Source organism: Vombatus ursinus, unplaced genomic scaffold (assembly GCF_900497805.2).
Source record: "Vombatus ursinus unplaced genomic scaffold, bare-nosed wombat genome assembly UNPS02014818.1, whole genome shotgun sequence".
Lineage (NCBI taxonomy): Eukaryota > Metazoa > Chordata > Mammalia > Diprotodontia > Vombatidae > Vombatus > Vombatus ursinus.
Window position 1 is genome coordinate 60189635 of NW_020954596.1, and position 21089 is coordinate 60210723.

The 21089-nt window shown below is 39.4% G+C and overlaps 1 protein-coding gene across 3 annotated transcripts in view; it reads left to right on the plus strand.

Annotated features, from left to right (window-relative positions):
- Nucleotides 1–21089, plus strand: part of KIT (KIT proto-oncogene, receptor tyrosine kinase) — a 101683-nt gene that overhangs the window by 68385 nt on the left and 12209 nt on the right. For 2 of the 3 annotated variants that reach the window (XM_027836603.1, XM_027836602.1), the window contains 8 exons: nt 7250–7364; nt 9021–9214; nt 16121–16227; nt 16336–16462; nt 16805–16909; nt 16994–17104; nt 18122–18272; nt 20338–20426. In XM_027836603.1, the coding sequence (XP_027692404.1) occupies nt 7250–7364; nt 9021–9214; nt 16121–16227; nt 16336–16462; nt 16805–16909; nt 16994–17104; nt 18122–18272; nt 20338–20426 (999 nt within the window). The remainder of the gene's footprint in view (nt 1–7249; nt 7365–9020; nt 9215–16120; nt 16228–16335; nt 16463–16804; nt 16910–16993; nt 17105–18121; nt 18273–20337; nt 20427–21089) is intronic. The other variant, XM_027836604.1, reaches the window with a different exon arrangement.

Sequence of the window (21089 nt, forward strand, 5' to 3'; positions counted from 1 at the left end):
AAACTTATGATTTTTTTAATGCCCAGTCAGTACCCTTTAAATTTCATTAGAAATTTCTGGAAATATTTCCCTCCTTCTCTTCTCATCTTCAAATATGACCCTTCCCCCCACCTTGTAACAAGGAAAAATTTCAGCAAAAACATTGGATATAGCGACTAAGTCTGACCATCTATATAATCTGTCTTATTTCTTCTCTGGGAAAAGGAGTTGTGATTCATTATCTGTTCTCGGATTCTGTTATTAGTTTTTAATTTGCTTAAGAATTTGCCTTCCTTCTAGTCATCTTGTGATTGACACCCTTGTAGTAATTATGTATAATGTTCTTTAGTTTCTGCTTATTTCATCCTCCATCAGTTCATAGCAATCTTCTCAAGTTCCTCTTCATTCTGCATTCAAAATTTATTTCATAATATCATTCTGCTTCTTCATCAACTAGAATTTATTCAGCTCTCTCCCCAATTGATTGTCACCACTCTATTTCCATCCAGTTCTTTGCTGCTGTAAAAAGTCACACGTAAGATTTCAATCTGTCCACCAGCCAGCCCTACTATCTTTTCGGCGAACAGCCAAAGATTCTGATACGGGTCTGGGAATGTTTGGATAACCGACTCTTGGGCCTCTGAAGTGGCGAGTAGCTCTTGTAATTACTGTGATACCACAGAAGCGACAGGAAAATAAAGGACCATTTAGAGGTGGTTAGCCATCACAAGAATTTTAGTGCTAGGAGAGATTGTTGGGATAATCTCTTCCAATCTCCTTTCCTCCTCGTTTTTACTGATAAAGAGGCCGTCAAACGTGAAGAGGCGTGGCTAAGGTCACACAGCTTGTTAGGACCAGTTACGTACTCTAGGACTCTACTGCTGTGTAACACAATCCTGGAGAATGCACTATAAAGTCAGGCCTTTTCTTCATTTAATAATATTAGTTTATCTCATAGAGTTTCAAGGTTTACAGAAAGCTGTGCCTGCATATCTTTTTATGCCTGCATATCCTTATAACAACCCAGTGAGATAGGTGATGGATCTCAGAGCTGAAGAGCGACTGTAATCTTTTGGTTGATAAGTATTTATTAAGAGCCCCCTATGTTCCAGGGCCAATGCTAGGCTTTGAGATAGAAAAATGAAATACTCTCTCTTTTATAAAGTAGCTTATTATTCCATTGGGAAAGACAACACATATATTTGTAAGCATATATGGGATAAAGCTATGCAGAATAAATGCAAAATAAATGTAGAGTAGTAATGAGGGAGGATATTAGTGGTTAGGAGGTTTAGGAAGGGCATTATATAGGTAGCTGCTTAGTCTTTTTCTGGAAGAAAGTTAAGGGTTCTGTGAGGCAAATGTGAAAAAAGAAGTATATGCCAAGTTTGGGGGGCAGAAAGTGAAAAGGCATGTAATTGGAGGTGTGGGTGAGGAATAGAGACCAGTCTGGCTAAATCCTAGGGATTATCTAGTCCATCCTCTTCATTTTACAGATGAGAAAACTGAGGGCCATAGGAAAGTCAGTATTTTATCCAACAACAAATGACTAAGTCATCTTATAGTCATTCAAAGCCTTGGGCTATCTCCATCTGGGTTGGAGCGGGAAGTGATGGTGGTGATGGTGATTTGACCTAACTAGCCCAATCTGGCTCCTATCATAAATAACTCATCATCAGAAATAGATATGTTTTTATTGGTGGGAAAAATAACATTAAAGACGATACAATCCCATCTACATTGCTTCTGCCCGCTGAGGACTACGGGGCCTTTCTATTTGACCTAAACCCTCCTTATTGGGTGGTCTCCCCCTGTTAGAATATGTGCTCCTGGAGGTCAGAGAATATTTTTTCTGTTTGTATGCCAAGCACTTAGTGCACTGTGTTTTGTGCCTGGTCAGCCACTTTTTAAATTTCATTTATTCGAGTGACAGGGCTGGAATTGGAGCTCAGACTTTTTTTTTTTTTTTTTTTTTTTTTACTCAAACTCCTTCCCCTCCACCATGTACAGAGGTATCTAGTTCAACACTAACAATATAAATGGAAATTTCGGCAAAGCTAAGATTGAGTGTGTAATATGCCTCTGGTTTTGAGTATTTCATATCACAGTTCTTCCCCAACCCCATTTCCTGAAGGGGGGAAATTGCCAGCTAATGACTTTTTTTATTACAAGTTCTTACCCATTGGCCACAAGAGTAACTGCACGATCTTGTATCTATCGGAAATTTACCAGTGTGTGCCCAACTCAGCTACTGTGATACCACAAATACCTCACCACAGTCACTGGCTCTCTAAGGACAGCTTGTCCCATGTAACCACATTCATCTTCCATCTCACCTGGAGACAGAGGAACTTCTTCAGTTCCTATTAGCACAGTCACCTCAATTAGGAGATGGTGGTTTTTTTTTTTAATGACCTGAATTCTGGGAAGCACCCCTACGAGCCAGGAAATGAGCTATGGTTTGAGGTATATTTTGTATGAGTTTTGAAATATCATTTACTGGAATTTGAAGGCGAATTATTCTAATTTACAATGTTTAGAAAGAGTGACTCCTCAAGTAATTTTCTTTAAATGTTATTTTTCAGTAGGTATGCTATTTATCTGATCTTGAGCACTGTTGATTTTACTAATTGAGGGAATGGAGGTTCAAGTGATAATGACATTTTTTCTTAATCCACATGAAAGGAGTCTTTGCATTATTTATTTGGAGACCAAGATTCCGAAGACCATGGATTTTAAATCCCTTCATGTTACCTATGTGATCTTAGGTGAAATCACTTCACTTTATTGTCCTTATAGACTCCTTATCTGTAAAATGAGCTGGTGGACCAGTGGGTCAGGTGTCTGAGGTCTCTTCCTACTTGAAATCTATGATTCTGTGTTCTTTGTACCCCTTTTTTTGTAGAGAATCTTTGAAGATAAGAATATACATCAGTGATTGGCCAAAATGAGAATAGGTACTCCCATGAGCTCTAGCTAAGAGAAAGTGGCTGTGTGTATGTGTGTGATTAGGATGGTCCCAGAGGTAGTGGCCTAAAGGTCTTCCAGATCCTCCAAGGACCTATTGGTTGATTAGCTCTAATTTAATATTTTTTTACATGACTGTCATTTCTAAACGTGTCCCTCTTCTTCCAATGCACTTATCAACTGCTATCCAACCATTCTTTGTAACAAAAAAAAAATAAGAATGAGAAAATAGTGGTTTGGTAAAACTAATCAAAACATCAAATAGGCCTGCTGGTGAATATAGTATTCCGCACTTAGGGTCTTCCGTCTCTACACAAAAATGGAAAGAGATACGTTGTCTCATCTCTTCTCCCAGACCAAGCTTCATTATTGTAATTACAAAGTGTTTTTTTTTAATTCTTTCTATTGAATGTTGTAGTCAGTGTGTATATTGTATTCTTGTCTTGCTTACTTTATTTTAGACTACATCAGTTGATAGAAATCTTTTTTTTTTTTTTAGGCAACTGGGGTTAAGTGACTTGTCCAGGGTCACACAGCTAGTAAGTGTCAAGTGTTTGGTCTGAGGCCGGATTTGAACTCAGGTCCTCCTGACTCCAGGGCCGATGCTCTATCCACTGTGCCACCTAGCTGCCTTAGTTGATAGAAATCTTCCTGTGCTTCTCTGAATTCATCATATTAATTGTTCCTTTCTAGCACAATGATTTTTGCCATACCCTTATAAGTCACCTTTGACAAAACATGGAAATTAAGTTGAGGACAGAAATAAAGACCCCATTTACACCAAAATATTCATGGCAAAATTTTTCATAGTAGGAAAGAACTGGAAACAAAGTAGATTTCTCCAAAGTCTCTTTGATTTCTATTTATCTTATTATTAGTGAATTGGAGGTGCCTTTCAAATTTGATCAATAGTTTTTAGTTCTTAAAAACTGTTTATTTCTGTCCTTTGACCATTTAGCCATTGGGGTTCCAATTTGATCTTAAATGTTTTCTCTGATTTTGGTAACTGTGAACATTTATCAGACTCTCCTTTTTGTCAAAGAGAATGTTTGCAGCATCACCACTCTTCTTGGTGATGTGGTCAGTTTTGTGGTTTAAGGAGGAATATTGAAAACTGCCTGCAAAAGTTGGTCAATGTTGTTGTCAGTGGCAGGATGACTCAGTCTTCCAGTGTTGAAGAGGGCAATATGCCCTGGTTTTCCACAGTGCTCTTTTTATCTCTATAGGAAATATATTGATCAGCAAGCATTTATGAAATGCCGCCTCTGTCAGGAACTGTGCTAAGTGCTGGTAAACAAAGACAAAAGTTGAAGTAGTCCCTGCTTTCAAGGAGCTACTTAAACACCTTGTCTACATCTCCATCTTCCTCTCTTTATCTGCGTTAGAATAAAAGTACCTTTTGAACCCCTGAACATTTTAGAATACCTAGGAAATTGTATCTCAGATTTGTTCTCAGTAATCTTTCAAACAATCCTGTCTTTTAAAAAAGAAATGCATATTTAATGGATTATAGTGCATTGTAAGAAGACTTATAGTCTGCAGAGAAACTTAGTTTTTAATTTTTTAAGATATTATACTTAGCTCATTCTGATTATGTGAGACATTTTCATATAGTAGTTTTCCACCCACAATCCAGTCCATACTAGTACTAGAGAGCCACCATTATGGTAGCCTTTCTTTAGGGACTTGAGTGATTGCTACCCTGGATGAGGCTTAAGACACAGCAGCCACACACCAAACCACCCCCAGGGAATAGTGTTCTCACCAGGTTCCAGTGTGTTAGCACCATGCCCTACTTTCAGCCCAATTACATTGTTGGCTGTGATAATTAAATGAAACTTGCCAGATGGATGCATGCATGGTGTGTCTCTTTGTCTTCTTGCTCTATTTGTGAAACCTGGCATAGATTTTCAATACTTGAGTGTGTCTACCTTCTGATTGCTTGAGAATACGTGTATGTGTGTGTGTGTTTTGCACTTCACAGGGCTGCCCACCAGCAGTATCAGGCTTTAATGATAGGGTGGTATATTTGCTATGTACCAAGACATATTGCCTTGGGGGAGGCGTGTTGCTGGAGTCGTCCTACAAAGAAATTGTCATTTTCTTAGCGTGTCTGCCCTTTCAGAAAAGAAACTTCCAAAGATTAAAATCCCAATCTTTTTTCCTCTGATCACACATTTTCTATCAGTTGCTAGCAACATTGTAATATTGCAAATCCAGGATATGTTGTTTGTTTAAATAATATTGCAATGGCCATCCATAATGTGTGGAACTAAAATGACATATCTGCCCTCTTTTAAAATAATAGCTTTCAGATGTTGAAAAATACAATTTCAAGCCACATAAGAAATGTCCAGCTTAGTAGATGTAGGAGTGCTCTGTTGAATAGGGAGCTTCCATTTATCATCATCATTAATGCCAGTCGGCACATAAATATTGTTTCAAGACCTGCAAAGTGCTTATTATAGTCTTGCGAGTTAACATTTTCTGTTTTTGTTTGTTCTATTACGGATTTGTGATTTTTGCTGGTGGGGGCAACTTTTACAGATCAATAACTCATCTGAAACCTAACAATTCTAGTGCAAATATTACCCATGGAGAGGCAACAAGACATAGAGGATAAAAGAGCAGGTCTTAGATTCAAGTTCTTGCTTTGACCCAATGCTAGTTGTGTGACAGAGGTCAAGGCACTGACTCACTGCCCTCACATGATCCAGTGAAACAGAATTCCAGTTCATTGGAATTTTGAGAGCTGGAAGGTACCCTGGGAGTCATCTGGTCCTAAGGGATGTTGGAAAGGAATCTCCATGCAATAAGGAGTCATCTGGCCTTTTCTTGAAAGCCCTCATGTTGGGGTAGCCCACTGTTTCTTGAAAAGACTATTCTATTTCTGCAGAATTCTAAACACTCCAAGGTTGTTTTAATTTTTTTTTTGCTTTTTTTCCCTGATATTAAGCCTAAATTTACCTTTATGTAACTTCCCTTCATTGTTCTATTTTAGCTGTTTAGGGCCAAACGGAACCAAGTCTAATCTGTCTTCCTCAAGACAACCTATCAGGTCCTCTCTCAGTAAATAGCCTTTCTGTAGAGGGGGGAAGGACTTTCCACACCACAAGTTCCCTACTCTGATTAAATAACAGGTTCAGGCAAAATCTTATCTCCCCAAACCAACAAAAAACAAAACAAAACCCAGACCAGCAATTACTTGGTTAATTGGATTCTTCTGAGAAAAGCACCTTATTTGAATCACTTAAAAAGGAATTTGAGCATTTTTCTGGGGTTCATTGTCATTGTTAAAATGTGCCATTTCAAGGTTGTCCTCTTAGAATAAACCAACTTTTTCCTTGAACCATTGATCTACCCATCTCTTGGTTAAGAGTGTCTATATGTGGAATAAAATATGAAGTGGGAAATTCCCTCTCTACCATATCTTCTTCTCCACTACAGTGCTTATTTGAATATTTTTATATTAAACAGAGTAGGCTCTAGAAAGAGACCTTAGAGACCATCTTGTGTTTGTAGAGAAATATGTGCCAAGGGATAGAAGGCTCTTCTCACCTGCCCCTCCTCTTCAGCCTTTTGTCTTCCTGTGGGAATTTAGGAATCCTGCCCTGACGACGTACCCCTTTTTATTCAAAAAAGAGAGATTTAGAAGGGACATGCGCTGGTCCCTTAACTTCTTGGGCCTTGCTTTGCTCATCTGGAAAATGAGGGGGCTCCAGGAGGTAGCCTCTGTGGTCTCTGTTCATTCTGGATCCATGATTTGAGGGGTCTTCATGGTTATTTAATCTAGTTTCTCAACCAAAGTAGGAATTCGCTCTACAGCATGTATGCCGTATGTTCATCCAGCCTCTATTTGAACATTTCCAATGATGGGGACCTCACTACCTCCTTAGTTAGGTGACTTGTTCAACCATTGAATAGCTCTAACTTTTTAGAATGTGCTACTTTTATTCAACTGCAATGTATCTACCTGGAACTTCAACCCATTGGTTCCACTTTTGTATTTTGGAGCAATAATGTCTAATAATAATAAGTAATAACTCTCTTTAGTTAGTTACTAGCCCCATTTTATAGGTGATGAAATTGAGCCCCAGAGAGATGTGTGTAGTGTTTTACCTACAAGTCACATGGCTATTCTATGCCGTAGCTCAAGTCTTCTGTTCGTGTTCTGTTGTTTACCGAGTTGTCTCTCTTGCCACAATCCTTTGTAGCTCTGAAAACCTGATAAGGAAGGAAGGGGATTTTGAGCAAGTGAACATTTAGAGCAGTCTGAATTGTGACTATTTTTTTTCTCTTGCAGCAAAACCAGAGATTCTTACATCTGACAGACTCATGAATGGTCTGCTCCAGTGCGTGGCAGCAGGGTTCCCCGAACCTATAATAGATTGGTATTTTTGTCCAGGAACTGAGCAGAGGTGAGATGATTTATTTCTGGCACTACTTTAAATTCAAAAGGAACGGCTTCTGTTCAGTTGAATTCTGAGTACATTTACACACACACACAATCTTTGATTTTCCTTTTTATTGGCATAGCTTCTTGATTGGAGTGGAGGGGGTGGATAATTGCTGTGTTTTCCTTGGTAGATACTAATTTTGCAATTCTGTTTCCAGAAAAATGATTACTGAATGACTTCTCTATTTTGGTGGTTATCTTTTTGGATTTATCATGCAATTTCTAGCCTGCAGGTAGATAAAGCAATTTTCCAGGGCACAGTAATTAGATTTCCATTTTATACACAGGGGGTAATGTGTGTGGGAAATACGGCTGGAGTGATCATGAAAAAATTACCTCAGAAATTAATTACCAAGTTGCCAAAAAGTAATGATCATGCAATTACAAGTATCCATACAGTATTTGTAAGCTGGGTATTAAAAAGATTGTCCTCTCTTTGATTGGCTACACAGAGCATTAGCAGAGCAAAAATGGTATTTTTGTTGTTGTTCATATTGGGGAGGGGTCCTTATTTGCCTCATTCCACATTTATCACTTAGGGCAGCTAGGTGGTATATTGGATAGGGCAATGGGCTAGGAAACCAGGGAGACTCATCTTCCTGAGTTCAAATCTAATCTCAGACACTTACTAACTGTGTGACCCTGGGCAAGTCACTTAACCATGTTTGTCTCAGTTTCCTTATCTGTAAAATGAGCTGGAGAAGGAAATGGCAAACCATTCCAGTATCTTTGCCAAGAAAACTAACTATGGGGTCATAGAGAGTCAGAAAAATCATATGTACTGAAAATGACTGAACAACAACAATACCACTTGTCCCTTAAATTGATGTTTTATATTATCTGAAGGCTAACAAATAAATTGGTGCTGCTGTATCCAACAACTACTGTTTTATAGTTAGGTTCAGAGCACAATTGAACATGATTAAAGTCAATAAAAACTATAATTTTGTGGTTCAAGAATCAAAATTTCAGAGTTGGAAGTCGGGGGGCAGGGGGAGATGCATATTTACAGTGGAGGAAACTGAACCCCAGAAAGATAAAGTCTTGGAGATTTAGTGTGGCAGATGTGAAACATCTTTTAATCTAGATACTGAAAGAGCTTTCTCATTCCTCTCCCCTTCACTCACCTTGGACAGTAATGCATGGTTTGGAAGAGTTTTAAGACCCTTCAAGAGTACTTTGCTAAGGTAGCTACTGGTTATCCCAGCACTATTGTACTAAGGAAACCCTACGATAACCCTCCCTTGGTCACCAATATGAGGGGAGGCATGCTGTTCTTTTCAATGGTGCCCTTCCAAGGCATTATTGGAAGGTAGACCAGACTACAAGGTGGCTAAGTGCATGAGAGAAGTACCTTCCAGCCTTGAGTATTAAATACTTAAAATTAAAAATTGAGAGTGTTCCTAGTAGGTGCCCCATTAACAGATCATAATTATGCAATATCCTTCATGGAATAAATGCTTATTTCAGAATTAGTTGCTGTTGGGGGGAAGGAATAGGGAAGAAAGCTTGTGTTAAGATATTAAATTTTCTAATGTAAATTAGAGATATTCTTTAAGGAGGGATGTATGCTGGATTTTTTTTTTATGCAGTAAAAATCATTGTTAATTGCTTCTAGGTGTTCAACATCTGTTCTGCCAATGGATGTGAAGATAAATTCATCCATGCTGTCACCCTTTGGAAAAATAGTGGTTGAAAGTACCATTGATTCCAGTGCTTTTAAAAACAATGGCACTGTTGAGTGTAAGGCTTCCAATGATGTTGGCAAGAGTTCAGCCTTTTTTAACTTTGCTATTAAAGGTAACATTAAAGGTATATTTCTTTTTAATGCAATTTAAGGGGATATTTAGTCTCTTCCACCATGTCCATCATGATTTAAGCACATTTCATCATTTGTTATTTTTTATCATATTGTCATACTACATATGATCTGAATGATATTAAAAGTCATTTCTTAAGTTTAGCTCATTTTATGAATTCATGAAACGTTACCATTGGGAATTTGAAAATTGATGTTGACTTTGCCCATTTTTACTCTTGCACATCTGAGTAAAACTGTATTTTTGTTCCCCTACTTAGCAAGATTTTTAGTGGAGGAATAAGTAGAGAAATAAAAGTGGTCACCAAATTATTGGATATCCCATATTATACTGGTTATGAAAACATGAATAACTCCTTAATACTGGTCTGCTGTTTTTCAATTACAACAAACATTTAATGAGCATCTAATGTGTGCAGAGCCCTCCTAGGTGCTGGGAGAGATACAAAGATTAAAAAAGACAAAGCTCCTGACCTCATGGAACTCACAGTTTAATAGGTGGATATGACATAACAAAATATGTATGGTTAAAAAAGTCATACATCATGAGTTGCCCATCAGATTTGCAAATCAAGCACCATATTATGCACCAAGAGGAAGGCAGGAGAAAAGATCATTACTGACCTGGGGTAGGAGGTGATTGCAAAGGATTACAGATCAGGCAGTATTTTAGCATGAGCCCTTGAAGGAGGGGCAAACTTTCAACAAAATAGAGATGGTTGAGGGAGAGGTGATGTTCCAAGTACAGGAGAATGAGATGTAGGTGATAGTTCTGTTTATTTTAAGCATTAGATTGTATCAGAACAGTTCCTTTTTTTAATGCTGTCATGTTAACCACTTTTAAAAAATCTAAAATGTGGTTCGTTCAGTGTTTCTTAGAAAAATTCTCACTTAAAAAGGAGACCTGAAAATGTTTTCCATCCCAGTTCCTTGTTTCCTGAGTTGGCAAAGACTAGTGTGCTGCCGTCACCATCCCCCCTTAAAAAAAAAAGTTCTCAGTCTTTGAGTAATGAGGGGGAAGATTCTTACCTTGTTATGCATTGCTGATTCTTGACCATGACCTTGAAAAGGATTTAAGAAAGACAGCTATGAAACGTACATTTCTTGATGAAGCCTTAGCACCCAAAAACTTCATGCAAGTAGAAAGAACTCTCAAAAAAGTAGTGTAGAAAAAGTAATCAAGGGTACCCCCCCCTCCTCCCGCAGAGTATTAGGATAACACAGCTTTTCTCACAAAGTAGTCTTGTTTAAAGGGCTTTTTGAAGTCTAGAAAGGGAACCTTGAATAAATACCAACAATAAGAAGATGATTGGAATGAGTAGCTGGTTGTGGCTGGAGGAAATCACACGGATTTGATCCACCACAAATTTATGCTAGCTCACAAGGCCCCTCCACATTGCCTTGACATCTTTTTATTCTTCTCTTGTTGACCTTTCTGTTTTCAGTATCGGCTGCTCTGAAACTCTTCTCTCTCCTCAAGCCTCTGAGTCTCTAGTCTTTGCTTCACACTTACCTCCCGCGTGACTTTGTCTCCTAAGATGTGTTCTGCTCTTTTAAGACTCTTCTTGGACAGGAACTGGATGGAGGCAAACTCCACTCTGCCATGACTGAGATAATTTGGGCTAGACAGAATCTGATCTCAGTGTTATCATTGCTTCCTCTGCACTGGCATATGCTTTGTAAGGGGCATTAGCAACCAAATTACTAAATGAGAAAGATACCCATTAATTGTCATGACTCTCTAGGGCAGGAATTCTTAACCTGGTGTCCATGAATTAAAAAACAATTTTTGGGGGGAGAACTATTTTGATATAATAATTTCCTTTGTAATTCTATGCATTTTATTTTCTGCATTTAAAATTATTATTTTTAGGAACCCCCAAAAGATTAAAAACTCTCACCCTATTCCTCTCAGCCTTTGCATTTGTTCTCTGTTCTACATAGTTTAACCCCAACCACTGACTCCCCTATCCTGCTCTATTTCATTATTTCAAGTCCTTCTGGTCCAATGGCCATTCCTCTGGATGCCCTTGAATGAATTCCGCCTCTCTTCTTTGCCATCCCCCAGCTTGCCCCCCACTCAATGCAACCAGGAATGATTCTTTTCCATCAGGGCTTTCTCATTGGTAAGAGTTATGTATGGAGGAAAACCTTCTCTTAGTCTCCCTCTGTCCCAGTCTCCTGAAGACGTCTTAACTTGGAGAATTGAATGTCATCTGTCATGAATCTCTCTCAATACCTTTGCCCATCTAATGCTTTCTTGTAGTCCAACAGGAACATGTATTTCTTTTTGCCAACGCTAACTCCTCTACCCATCCTCCTTGATTTCATTCTCTTTCATGCCCACTAATCTTTCTGATGCTACCTTCTATTAACACACGCACACATCTCTGTCTCTGCCTCTCTCTCTGTGTCTCTGTCTGTCTGTCTGTCTCTCTTTCTCTCTCTGTCTCAAGTATGTACCATTTTCTGTATGTTGCCTCCCTCTATAGAATGTGAGCTCCTTGAAGGAAGAGACCATGTTTTTTGCCTCTGAATAATGCTGGCACCTACCTATTCAGTGTATAATAAATGTTTGCTCACTGTCCTTGTTCAATCCCATCTTTTATCCTGTGCTGTGTGTCTTTACTAACTCAGTCTCCTCAATCAGCAAACATGCTGGGGTTGGTGGGGGAAGGGAACCACCTTTACCTCAACCCAGATACCCATCCAGCTGTTGTCTTCTGTGTCTCTCTATTGCCAAACTAGAGGGAGTAGACAACATTTCTTGCCTCTGTCTCAACACTTACAGTTCAGCTCCCATCCAATCTGACAAATTTCTCCAAAGGCCATTAGTAACTTCTTTATTGTGAAACCCAATGATCTTTTTTTTCCTGTCCTCATCCTTCTTGTCCTTTCAGCAGTATTTGGTTCACCCGCCATATCTTAATACAGCTTCTTTTCCCATGACTTCTATATCTATCATACTGCACTCATGGTTTCCCTGTTCCTCTCCAGCTGTTCCTTCTCTTCATTTTCTTTCTGGCTTATCACCCTCTTCTCTGCTTCCTGTACATTCTGGTGGACTCATCTACTCCCATGCCTCCAGTTTTCACCTCTCTGATAGTGACTTCAAATCTCTATCTCTATCCCCAACCTCTGCTCTGAGCTTGAGTTCATTGTCTCCAACTGTCTCTTCTGTATTTGGATGCCATGCCAGCACCCCACATAACCTAAAGGCAAACTCATCTTCCCAGAAAAACCTGCCCTTTTCCTTAACATCTCTAACTGGATTACTAGATCCACTGTCCTTCCAGTTACCCAAGTCCCTTACCTTGGATGTTGTCCTCTCCCTTTTTTATGCAAGTGAGGGGCCAATTCTTTCAATTTTGCCTTTGAAATAGCTTTTGCTTTCAACTGCTCTGTTCTACATTTAAAACTATCCTGAAAAGACAACTTAGAAGGTCAGTGGTGGGGGTGGTGGCAGAGCCAAGATGGCGGAGTAAAAGCAGTGACTTACTTGAGCTCTCCCCCAAACTCCTCCAAATACCTATAAAAAATGGCTCTAAACAAATTCTAAAGCAGCAGAACCCACAAAAAGACAGAGTGAAACAAATTTCCAGCCAAAGACAGCCTGGATGGTTGATTAGAAAGGTGTATAGCACCAGTCAGGAAGAGGAGCACAGTTCGGCGTGGGCACACAGACCACAGCGACCCTGGAGCAGGCCTCAGAGGACTGAATTGCAGGCAGCTCTGGCGGTTTCCAGACTTCTCAATCCTCAAACTCCAAAGACAACTTAGATGGTCAGTGGGAAAAGTCTGTTTCTACGGTGGTGAGAGAGGAGAGTGGGGTCCCAGCCCCATTCCCCGGGGTGGCAGTTGCCTCCTGAGCTTCTGGCTCACAGACTGAGGGGGAATCAAGTGACTGATCAGAGGGGGATTGCAGGGATTTCTCTGCTGGTGCAGGATTCTCTTGCTTTGCCCGTGCTTGGATCTGGGTCACAGTTCTGGATGGCGGTCCTGGGGCAAGGAGGAGTGCTGGTGTGGTGGAGCTTGTAGTGGCCGTGGAGAGGAAACCCTCCTCACAGTTCCAAGACAGAAAAGAGTGCTCATAGACCAGAGCACAGGCCAGGAAAGGAGTCAACACCTTGCCTTTGATCACAGCACCCTGGAAGAACTGAAAATTTACAGGTCCCTAGAAGTGTCTCTGAAAACAGCTGCACAAAACCCCTGAAGCTTGGGACAGTACATTCTCCGCACTGGAAACAGACTCCTACCTTAACAAAGAGTTTATAACTCAAGTAATTGGCTGGGATCATGAGCAAGCAGCGCAAAAAGAGTCAGACTATATTATCTTACTTTGATGACAAAGAAGATCAAAACATACAACCAGAAGAAGACAACGAAGCCAAAGCTCCTACATCCAAAGCCTCCAAGAAAAATATGAATCAGTCCCAGGCCTTGGAAGAGCTCAAAAGGGATTTTGAGAAGCAAGTAAGGGAAGTAGAGGAAAAACTGAGAGTGATGCTAAAGGAGACTCAAAAAAATAATGGAAAAAATAACACCTGAAAAATTAGCCTAACCCAAATGGCAAAAGAGGTCCAAAAAAGCCAATGAGGAGAAGAGTGCCCTAAAAAGCAAAACTGGCCAAATGGAAAAGGAAGTCCAAAAGCTTACTGAAGAAAATACTTCCTTAAAAATTAGAATGGAGAAATTGGAAGCTAGTGACAATTTGAGAAATCAAGGCACTGTAATACTAATCCAAAGGAATGAAAAAAATAGAAGAGAATGTGAAATATCTCATTGGAAAAACAACTGACCTGGAAAATAGATCCAGAAGAGAGAACTTAAAAATTATTAGATTATCTGAAAACCATGATCAAAAAAGAGCCTAGACATCATCTTTCAAGAAATTATCAAGGAAAACTGCCCTGATATTTTAGAACGAGAGGGCAAAATAGAAATTCAAAGAATCTACCGATCACCTCCTGAAAGAGATCCCCAACGGAAAAGACTTAGGAATGTTGTAGCCAAATTCCAGAATTACCAGATCAAGGAGAAGATATTGCAAACAGCCAGAAGGAAACAATTCAAGTATTGTGGAAACACAATCAGGATAACACAAGATTTAGCAGCTTCTACATTAAAGGTCCAGAGGGCATGGAGTATGATATTCCGGAGGGCACAGGAGTTAGGATTACAACCTAGAATCATCTACCTAGCAAAACTGAGTATAATCCTTCAGGGCAAAAAATGATTCAATGAAATAGGGGACTTTTAAGCATTCCTGTGGAAAAGACCAGAGCTGAATAGAAAATTGGACCTTCAAATACAAGACTCAAGTGAAACATGCAAGAGGTAAACAGGAAAGAGAAATCATAAGAGGCTTATTAAGGTTGAACAGTTTACATTCCTGCAGGGAAAGATGATATTTGTAACTCATGAGTCCCTTGTCAGTATTAGGGTAGTGGGAGGCAAAAAAATTATATGTATGTATAGATAGATAGATAGAAGGCACAAGGTGAGTTGAAGATGAAGGGGTGATATCTGGAAAATAAAATTAAGGAGTGAGAGAGGATTATACTGGGAGAAGGAGAAAGGGAGAATTAGAATGAGGTAAAATATCTCACATGAAACAGACAAGAAAAGGCTTTTACAGTGGAGGGGAAATGGGGGAAGGTGAGAGGGAATGAGTGAATCTTATTCTCATCGGATTTGGCTTAAGGAGGGAATACCATACACAATGGGGTATGGAAATCTATCTTACCCTACAGGAAAATAAAGGGGGAAGGGGACAAGAGAGCAGGGGGTTGATAGAGGGGAGGGCAGATTGGGAGAGGGGATAATCAAAAGCAAACACTTCCGAGGAGGGAAAGGGTCAAAAGAGAGAATAGAATAAATGGGGGGGGGGTAGGATAGCATGAAGGGAAATATACTTAGTTTTTCACAACATGATTACTATGAAAGTGTTTGCATGACTACACATCTATAATCTTTATTGAGATGCTTGCCTTTTCAACGAGGGTGGGTGGGGAGGGAGGAAAGGAGAAAATTTGTAACCCAGTTTTAAAAACACATGTTAAAAAAAAAACTATCCTGAGTGTCACAAGCTTTGCTTTTCTTGCCTAAACTCTTATAGTAGCCTCCTAACTGGTCCTCCTGCTTCTAGTCTATCCGCACTTCAGTATATCTTTTACAAGATAATGTTACTAATGCAGAGCTCTGATCGCTTCACTCTTTTCTCTACTTAGAAAACTTTAGTAGCTCCCCATTATTTATTGGATAAAGCATTCACTCCCCATCCCAAAATGTGGCACTGAAGACCCTTCACATCTGACTCCAATACACTTTACCAACCTTACTTTCATATATTCTAGGTTGCTGCTGTATTGGAGTATTCCCCAGCTGCCGTCTTCGTCCTGCCCTTCGTCCTCTCAGCCTTTACTCTAGCTGTCTCCCACACCTGGAACCGATGGCTTCACCTCTTCTCCTCCATCTCCCATCTTGTTAAAATCTTCCTTTTCTTTCAAGGCCCAACTCCATTGCCACTCTCTTCTCCCCTGATACCCCTCCATGCTTCATCTAAAAGGGCTCTCAGCTACTATTTCTCACAGTCCTTTGGCTATCCCTTTCCTTTGTAGTCAGCCATGGTCTCCCATGTTTCTTAGCCCCTAGTGATTGCCTTCTCCAGTCAGATGATGAGTGCCTTGAGACGAGATTCTGTGTTCTGTCTGCCTTTGTCTCCCAGCACCAAGCTTAGTGCCTTGCTCACAGTAATAAATGTTTGTTGAATTGATTGAAGCAGGGCCTGCCAGACCAAGCTTTAGATCCTGTTGTCACTTGCAGTAATCCATGGGGGAAGAGGAGATTTGATGATTGCTTCTGGGCTACAATTCCACTGTGCTCTCTCTTCCTTTTAGAACAAATCACCTCGCACACACTATTCACACCTTTACTGATTGGCTTTGTGGTAGCGGCGGGACTGATGTGCGTCATCGTAATAATTCTAACCTACAAGTATTTCCAGGTAACTTTCAACTGTTTCTCATTTAGAGGATAATGGCTGAAATCCTAGCATTGAAGGGTGATGCTTCTCTCTTTGGGTAATGCTTTCCTCCTCTTTCTTCCCCAACAGAAACCCATGTACGAAGTTCAGTGGAAAGTCGTGGAAGAGATAAATGGAAACAACTATGTTTACATAGACCCAACACAACTTCCTTATGATCACAAATGGGAGTTTCCCAGAAACAGGCTGAGTTTTGGTCAGTGAGAAACCGGGGCTTTCCATATAACCTTTCTGTGGACTGTTAAAAGTGAATTTGGGGAAATCATTCTAACAACTTCCTTTGTTTCATTCTACCTGAAATCATGGCTCTGTTTTCTCAATTAGAATTTTAAGACCATGAGAGGAGTCTGATTTGAAATAACATGTTAAGGGGGGAAAATTATAACCAAAGTTGCATCTTTCTTTATATCTTTTCTTTCCCTACCTTCCTTCCTTCCTTCCTCACTTCTTTCTTTCTTTGCCTTAATCATTTTAAAGACACATCTTTAAAGACATGCATCTGAGAGTAAAAGCCCCTCCTCTGTTGTGTTTGTTACAGGGAAAACACTTGGTGCAGGAGCTTTTGGGAAAGTGGTCGAGGCTACTGCCTATGGCTTGTTTAAATCGGATGCTGCAATGACCGTTGCTGTGAAGATGCTGAAACGTAAGTGTCCTGGGGATTGGATGAGTAGCAGCAACATCGTCCACTATACCCGCAACTTGCTAAATAAGATGTTTCTAATTCCAGCAAGTGCCCATTTAACTGAACGAGAAGCTCTAATGTCTGAACTGAAGGTCCTGAGTTACCTCGGTAACCACATGAATATAGTGAATCTTCTTGGAGCGTGCACTATTGGAGGTAACATTTAGAAACCCTTTACTTGCTGCTTAATTAGCAAAGGGAGGAGAACGTTGTGACCAGAGCATTTGATGAAAGTTCCTTGTGAGACATTACACTGTTCTTTTTATCTCGTTAGAGTTTTGCTTTGGAGAATTACAAAATAATCATTTTTTTAAAAAAAAGAATCTTAGACTGATGGGTTTGGAGGTAGCTTTGGATATAGTCTACTTATTCTGACAGACTCATTGAATTCCAGAGTTGGAAAGGGTCTAGGCACAAACAGAGCTCAGCCTACATGGCTTAGAAAATATATACCACCTGGGCTATAAGAACAAATCATGTTTCAGGTGAGTGAGGTATGGACAGATTCATTGAAAAGTGGTTCTTTCAGTTATGAATTGTTGAGAAGTAGTTAGTAAGTTAATTTTAATCATAGCTAGTTGATTTCGAGCTGTGTGACATAGTCATAAAATTGAAATCTCTTTATTAGCCAGGCATACTCATCGCCCAGGTAACAGTTCAGCCCCATCCCCCCATTTCCAGATTTCCATTGAGATTCCTAAAATTTCACCCCCCTTCAGCCTGTTCAGGCTGCTCCACGTGATCGGCTTTACAGAGGATGTGCCCTTCATCATTTCCATTACATTACAGACAGAGTGTCACACTCTGTGGTAAACAGAAGTGAATCAAAGGGATTAATATTGGAAGCCTGATAATGCTATAACATTTGAAAGAAATAACTTCCGTCCGGATATGAGCAAAACCAACCAGATGCACTGGGCTCCAGATACTGACTTATCCCATTGGAAAGCCAAGGCAAAAGAAAACCCACCTGTTTCATTCTTTACCCTTTATGATGATGCGATTCAATGAGAACTGCTAATGGATGTTATTTTGTTTGGACGAGAGGCATTAAAAATCAAACTGTTTGGTATTAGTAGGCTTGAGCCCTCTGCAACTATATCTGACTTAGCTGGGTATTTGATGGTAAGGCTCTACAAACTCAGCCCCTTCTAACTTTCTCTCTGCCTGTAGGACCCACATTGGTCATTACAGAATATTGTTGCTATGGTGATCTTTTGAATTTTTTGAGAAGAAAACGGGATTCATTTATTTGCTCGAAGCATGAAGATCATGCAGAAGCAGCACTTTATAAGAACCTTCTTCAGTCAAAGGAATCTTCATGGTAAGGCTGATTTACATAAGTAGTACATAGGACACATACAGGGTCATGAAAGCTGGCAATCAAGGCTAATTTTTTTTTTTTTAATGAGCTGAGGTAGACTTAAGGTGCAGAACCCAAGCTAATAAATCATTTAAATGGGATTTAAGTGGGTCTGAATAATAAACCAAATCACTTGATGCCCAGATAAATGTATACACCTATTTAAAATTGTTTTCATTTTCTTCTCTTGCATTCTCTCTGTTTTCCTAAGCTTTAGACTTGTTTGAATGAATTTTATGCCTCTTTCTTCTTAAACTAGTTCTTTTCCATAATATTGTCTCTGCTACCATGAGTTACTTTATCACTAATTTGGTATAGGCAGAAGCTTACTATTATCCTTACTTAGACTCGTCAGTTGTCACAATAAATTCCTTAAAATCTTATGTCAGAAAAGCAAAAAGACCTGGTTTCCATCCTGAAAGCATCTTTCTTTACTGTTTGACTCTTCCCTCCCTGCAATCCTGAAAGTTATTATTTTTTTATGTACTTTGCCTTTCTTGCTTAGATACCATATAAACACACTTATTTTTCTTTCATACCTAATTTACCTTGAGAATGACTATCCTACTTCCATAATACCTAGACCGTTAGATGAGACAGCTTTTAAAGTCCTATAAATGTCAGTTATTATCATTAATGCCATATAGTCCTAACTAATTTTTGTCCTATTGATTCCTTCATGCATTTATAGTAAAGAGCTTCCATTCCTCCTGAGGGAGTCCATGTTCCTTATTGCCATGATAAACTTTCTTCTTGCCATGCCATATCTTTTTTCTCTTCCATATGCAACTCTTAATCCTTACCACTTAACGCACACATGGAGCTTTTCCTGACTTAATCAGCCTCGTTTGAGTTACTCCAGTAATTCTAGTTGTACATAAGCAGTAGTCTGTAATTATGTCATCTTTCATAGTGTCCATGACATATTTGTACATATGTTCCTTATGTATGTACATAATTCTTCTATAACTTCTGCATCCAGCTCAGCCCAATAAGCATTTAGTACAACAATGACTATTTTCCAGGTACTCTGTTGGGCTCTGGTGATAAAGATACAAACAGGAAAAAGCTCTTGCCCCCAATGAGCTTACATTCTCTGGTGCTCACGGACCCAAAGTGTTCACCTTGTGTGTGTTACTAGTGCCTTCTGCATACCGTGAACACTCTTAGGATGTCTGTTGACATTTTATTTGCTTTTAAGGCTTTTAAGAAATAAATACACCTGTGAAATTGCCCACACTAAAGTTTTTGACATCCAGTATTTCATTCCAAGTGAAATTTCCTTTAACAAAATATAACGAGGTGCCGCAGAGATGCAATAAAAGTAGAGTACGAAGTTACCCTTTGACCTTGTTTCCAGAGTACATGTTATTTCTGTGAAATGGTGAACATTTGCTGATTTCTGAAACTGTCATTTTTTTTTAAATGGGGGGGACTGGGAGAGGAAATCTAATATGTTAGCCTAATTTTTTTTTTTTTTTTGCTCCTTTCTAATGTACTTTGTGCTTTGGGATCCCATATGGGACTGGAAGCACCAGAATACTGTGCAGAACACTGTTGTCATGGTGTTTCCATGCAAATCAGAAGCAGGAAGTACTAGAAATCTTGAAGAGTCTCCAGCCAAATGTTGCAGATTCAAGAGGTCCAGATGGTTCAGAAAATCATCCAAATTATTGGTGTTTATCTAAACCAAACTCAGTTTTTAGGCTCTTCCATCAATATCTATATGTTAACAATCTCTGTACTTCCTCATGTCTTGGTTCATAAGCTCCTATTTTCTTTTTTCTTTTTTTTCTTCCTTGGTAACAGAGTTTCACAGACTTTATGATGTTTCTAAGTAGTTCTTTTAAATACATACAGTCTAGAAAAGAAAGGCTTCTAAGTTTAGCTCTGTATTGTTGAACCCAAATACTGAAACCACCTTCTTACTGAAAAGGGAAGCTCAATCAGTCACGTACCCTATGAACCACACATCTATCGAAAAGTGTTCAGTCAAGAGATGTTAACTCTGCTTTTCTGCACACAGCGATGGTGCTAATGAATATATGGACATGAAACCAGGTGTTTCTTATGTTGTCCCAACCAAAGCTGATAAAAGGAGATCTGCAAGAGTAGGTGGGTAAATATCTAGCAGTAGCAATTTCTTACTAATGAAAGCTGGAAAGAATCTTTGGAGAGAACCTATTCCCAAATCCCTCATTTTATAACTGAGGAGCCTCAAAATCTAAATAGGCTAAATGACTTGCCCAAGGCAATGTAGGTAGTAAGGGGAAGAATGGGTCCTCTGACTACAAATCCAGAACCTTCTTCACCACGATAATCAAAGCAACTTGTTGGTGAGGAGGATTTTAACATCAAATCATCTCAGTTGGCAAATATTTTCACCAGCAATGGGAATGGGCTGGTGGGGAGGTCCAAGTTAGATCAGCCTTGCGAAGGTAGAATAAAGTGTCCATGCATATCTCTCTATGAGTGACCACATTTCCATGGATTTGGAAGTTATGCTCATCTGTGTTCCCCATTGTTAGCCCAGGATATTGAAAGTGAACTCTCTTCCTTTTTAGAGGTTATAGACAAGACATTGGATTTTTCTGACATTAAAATTATTTGCCTTGCTTAAAAATAATATTTAGAAGTGTGTCTCATTGGGTTTTCCCCCTCACCCACTCCCCTAAACACATTGTTGGGCTGGCCCTCAGACCTTAGGCATCTGCTCCCTTTTCTGACCCTTAGTCCTGTCTTGTACCTTCTGGCATTCAGCATTTTAGTAGTAAGATC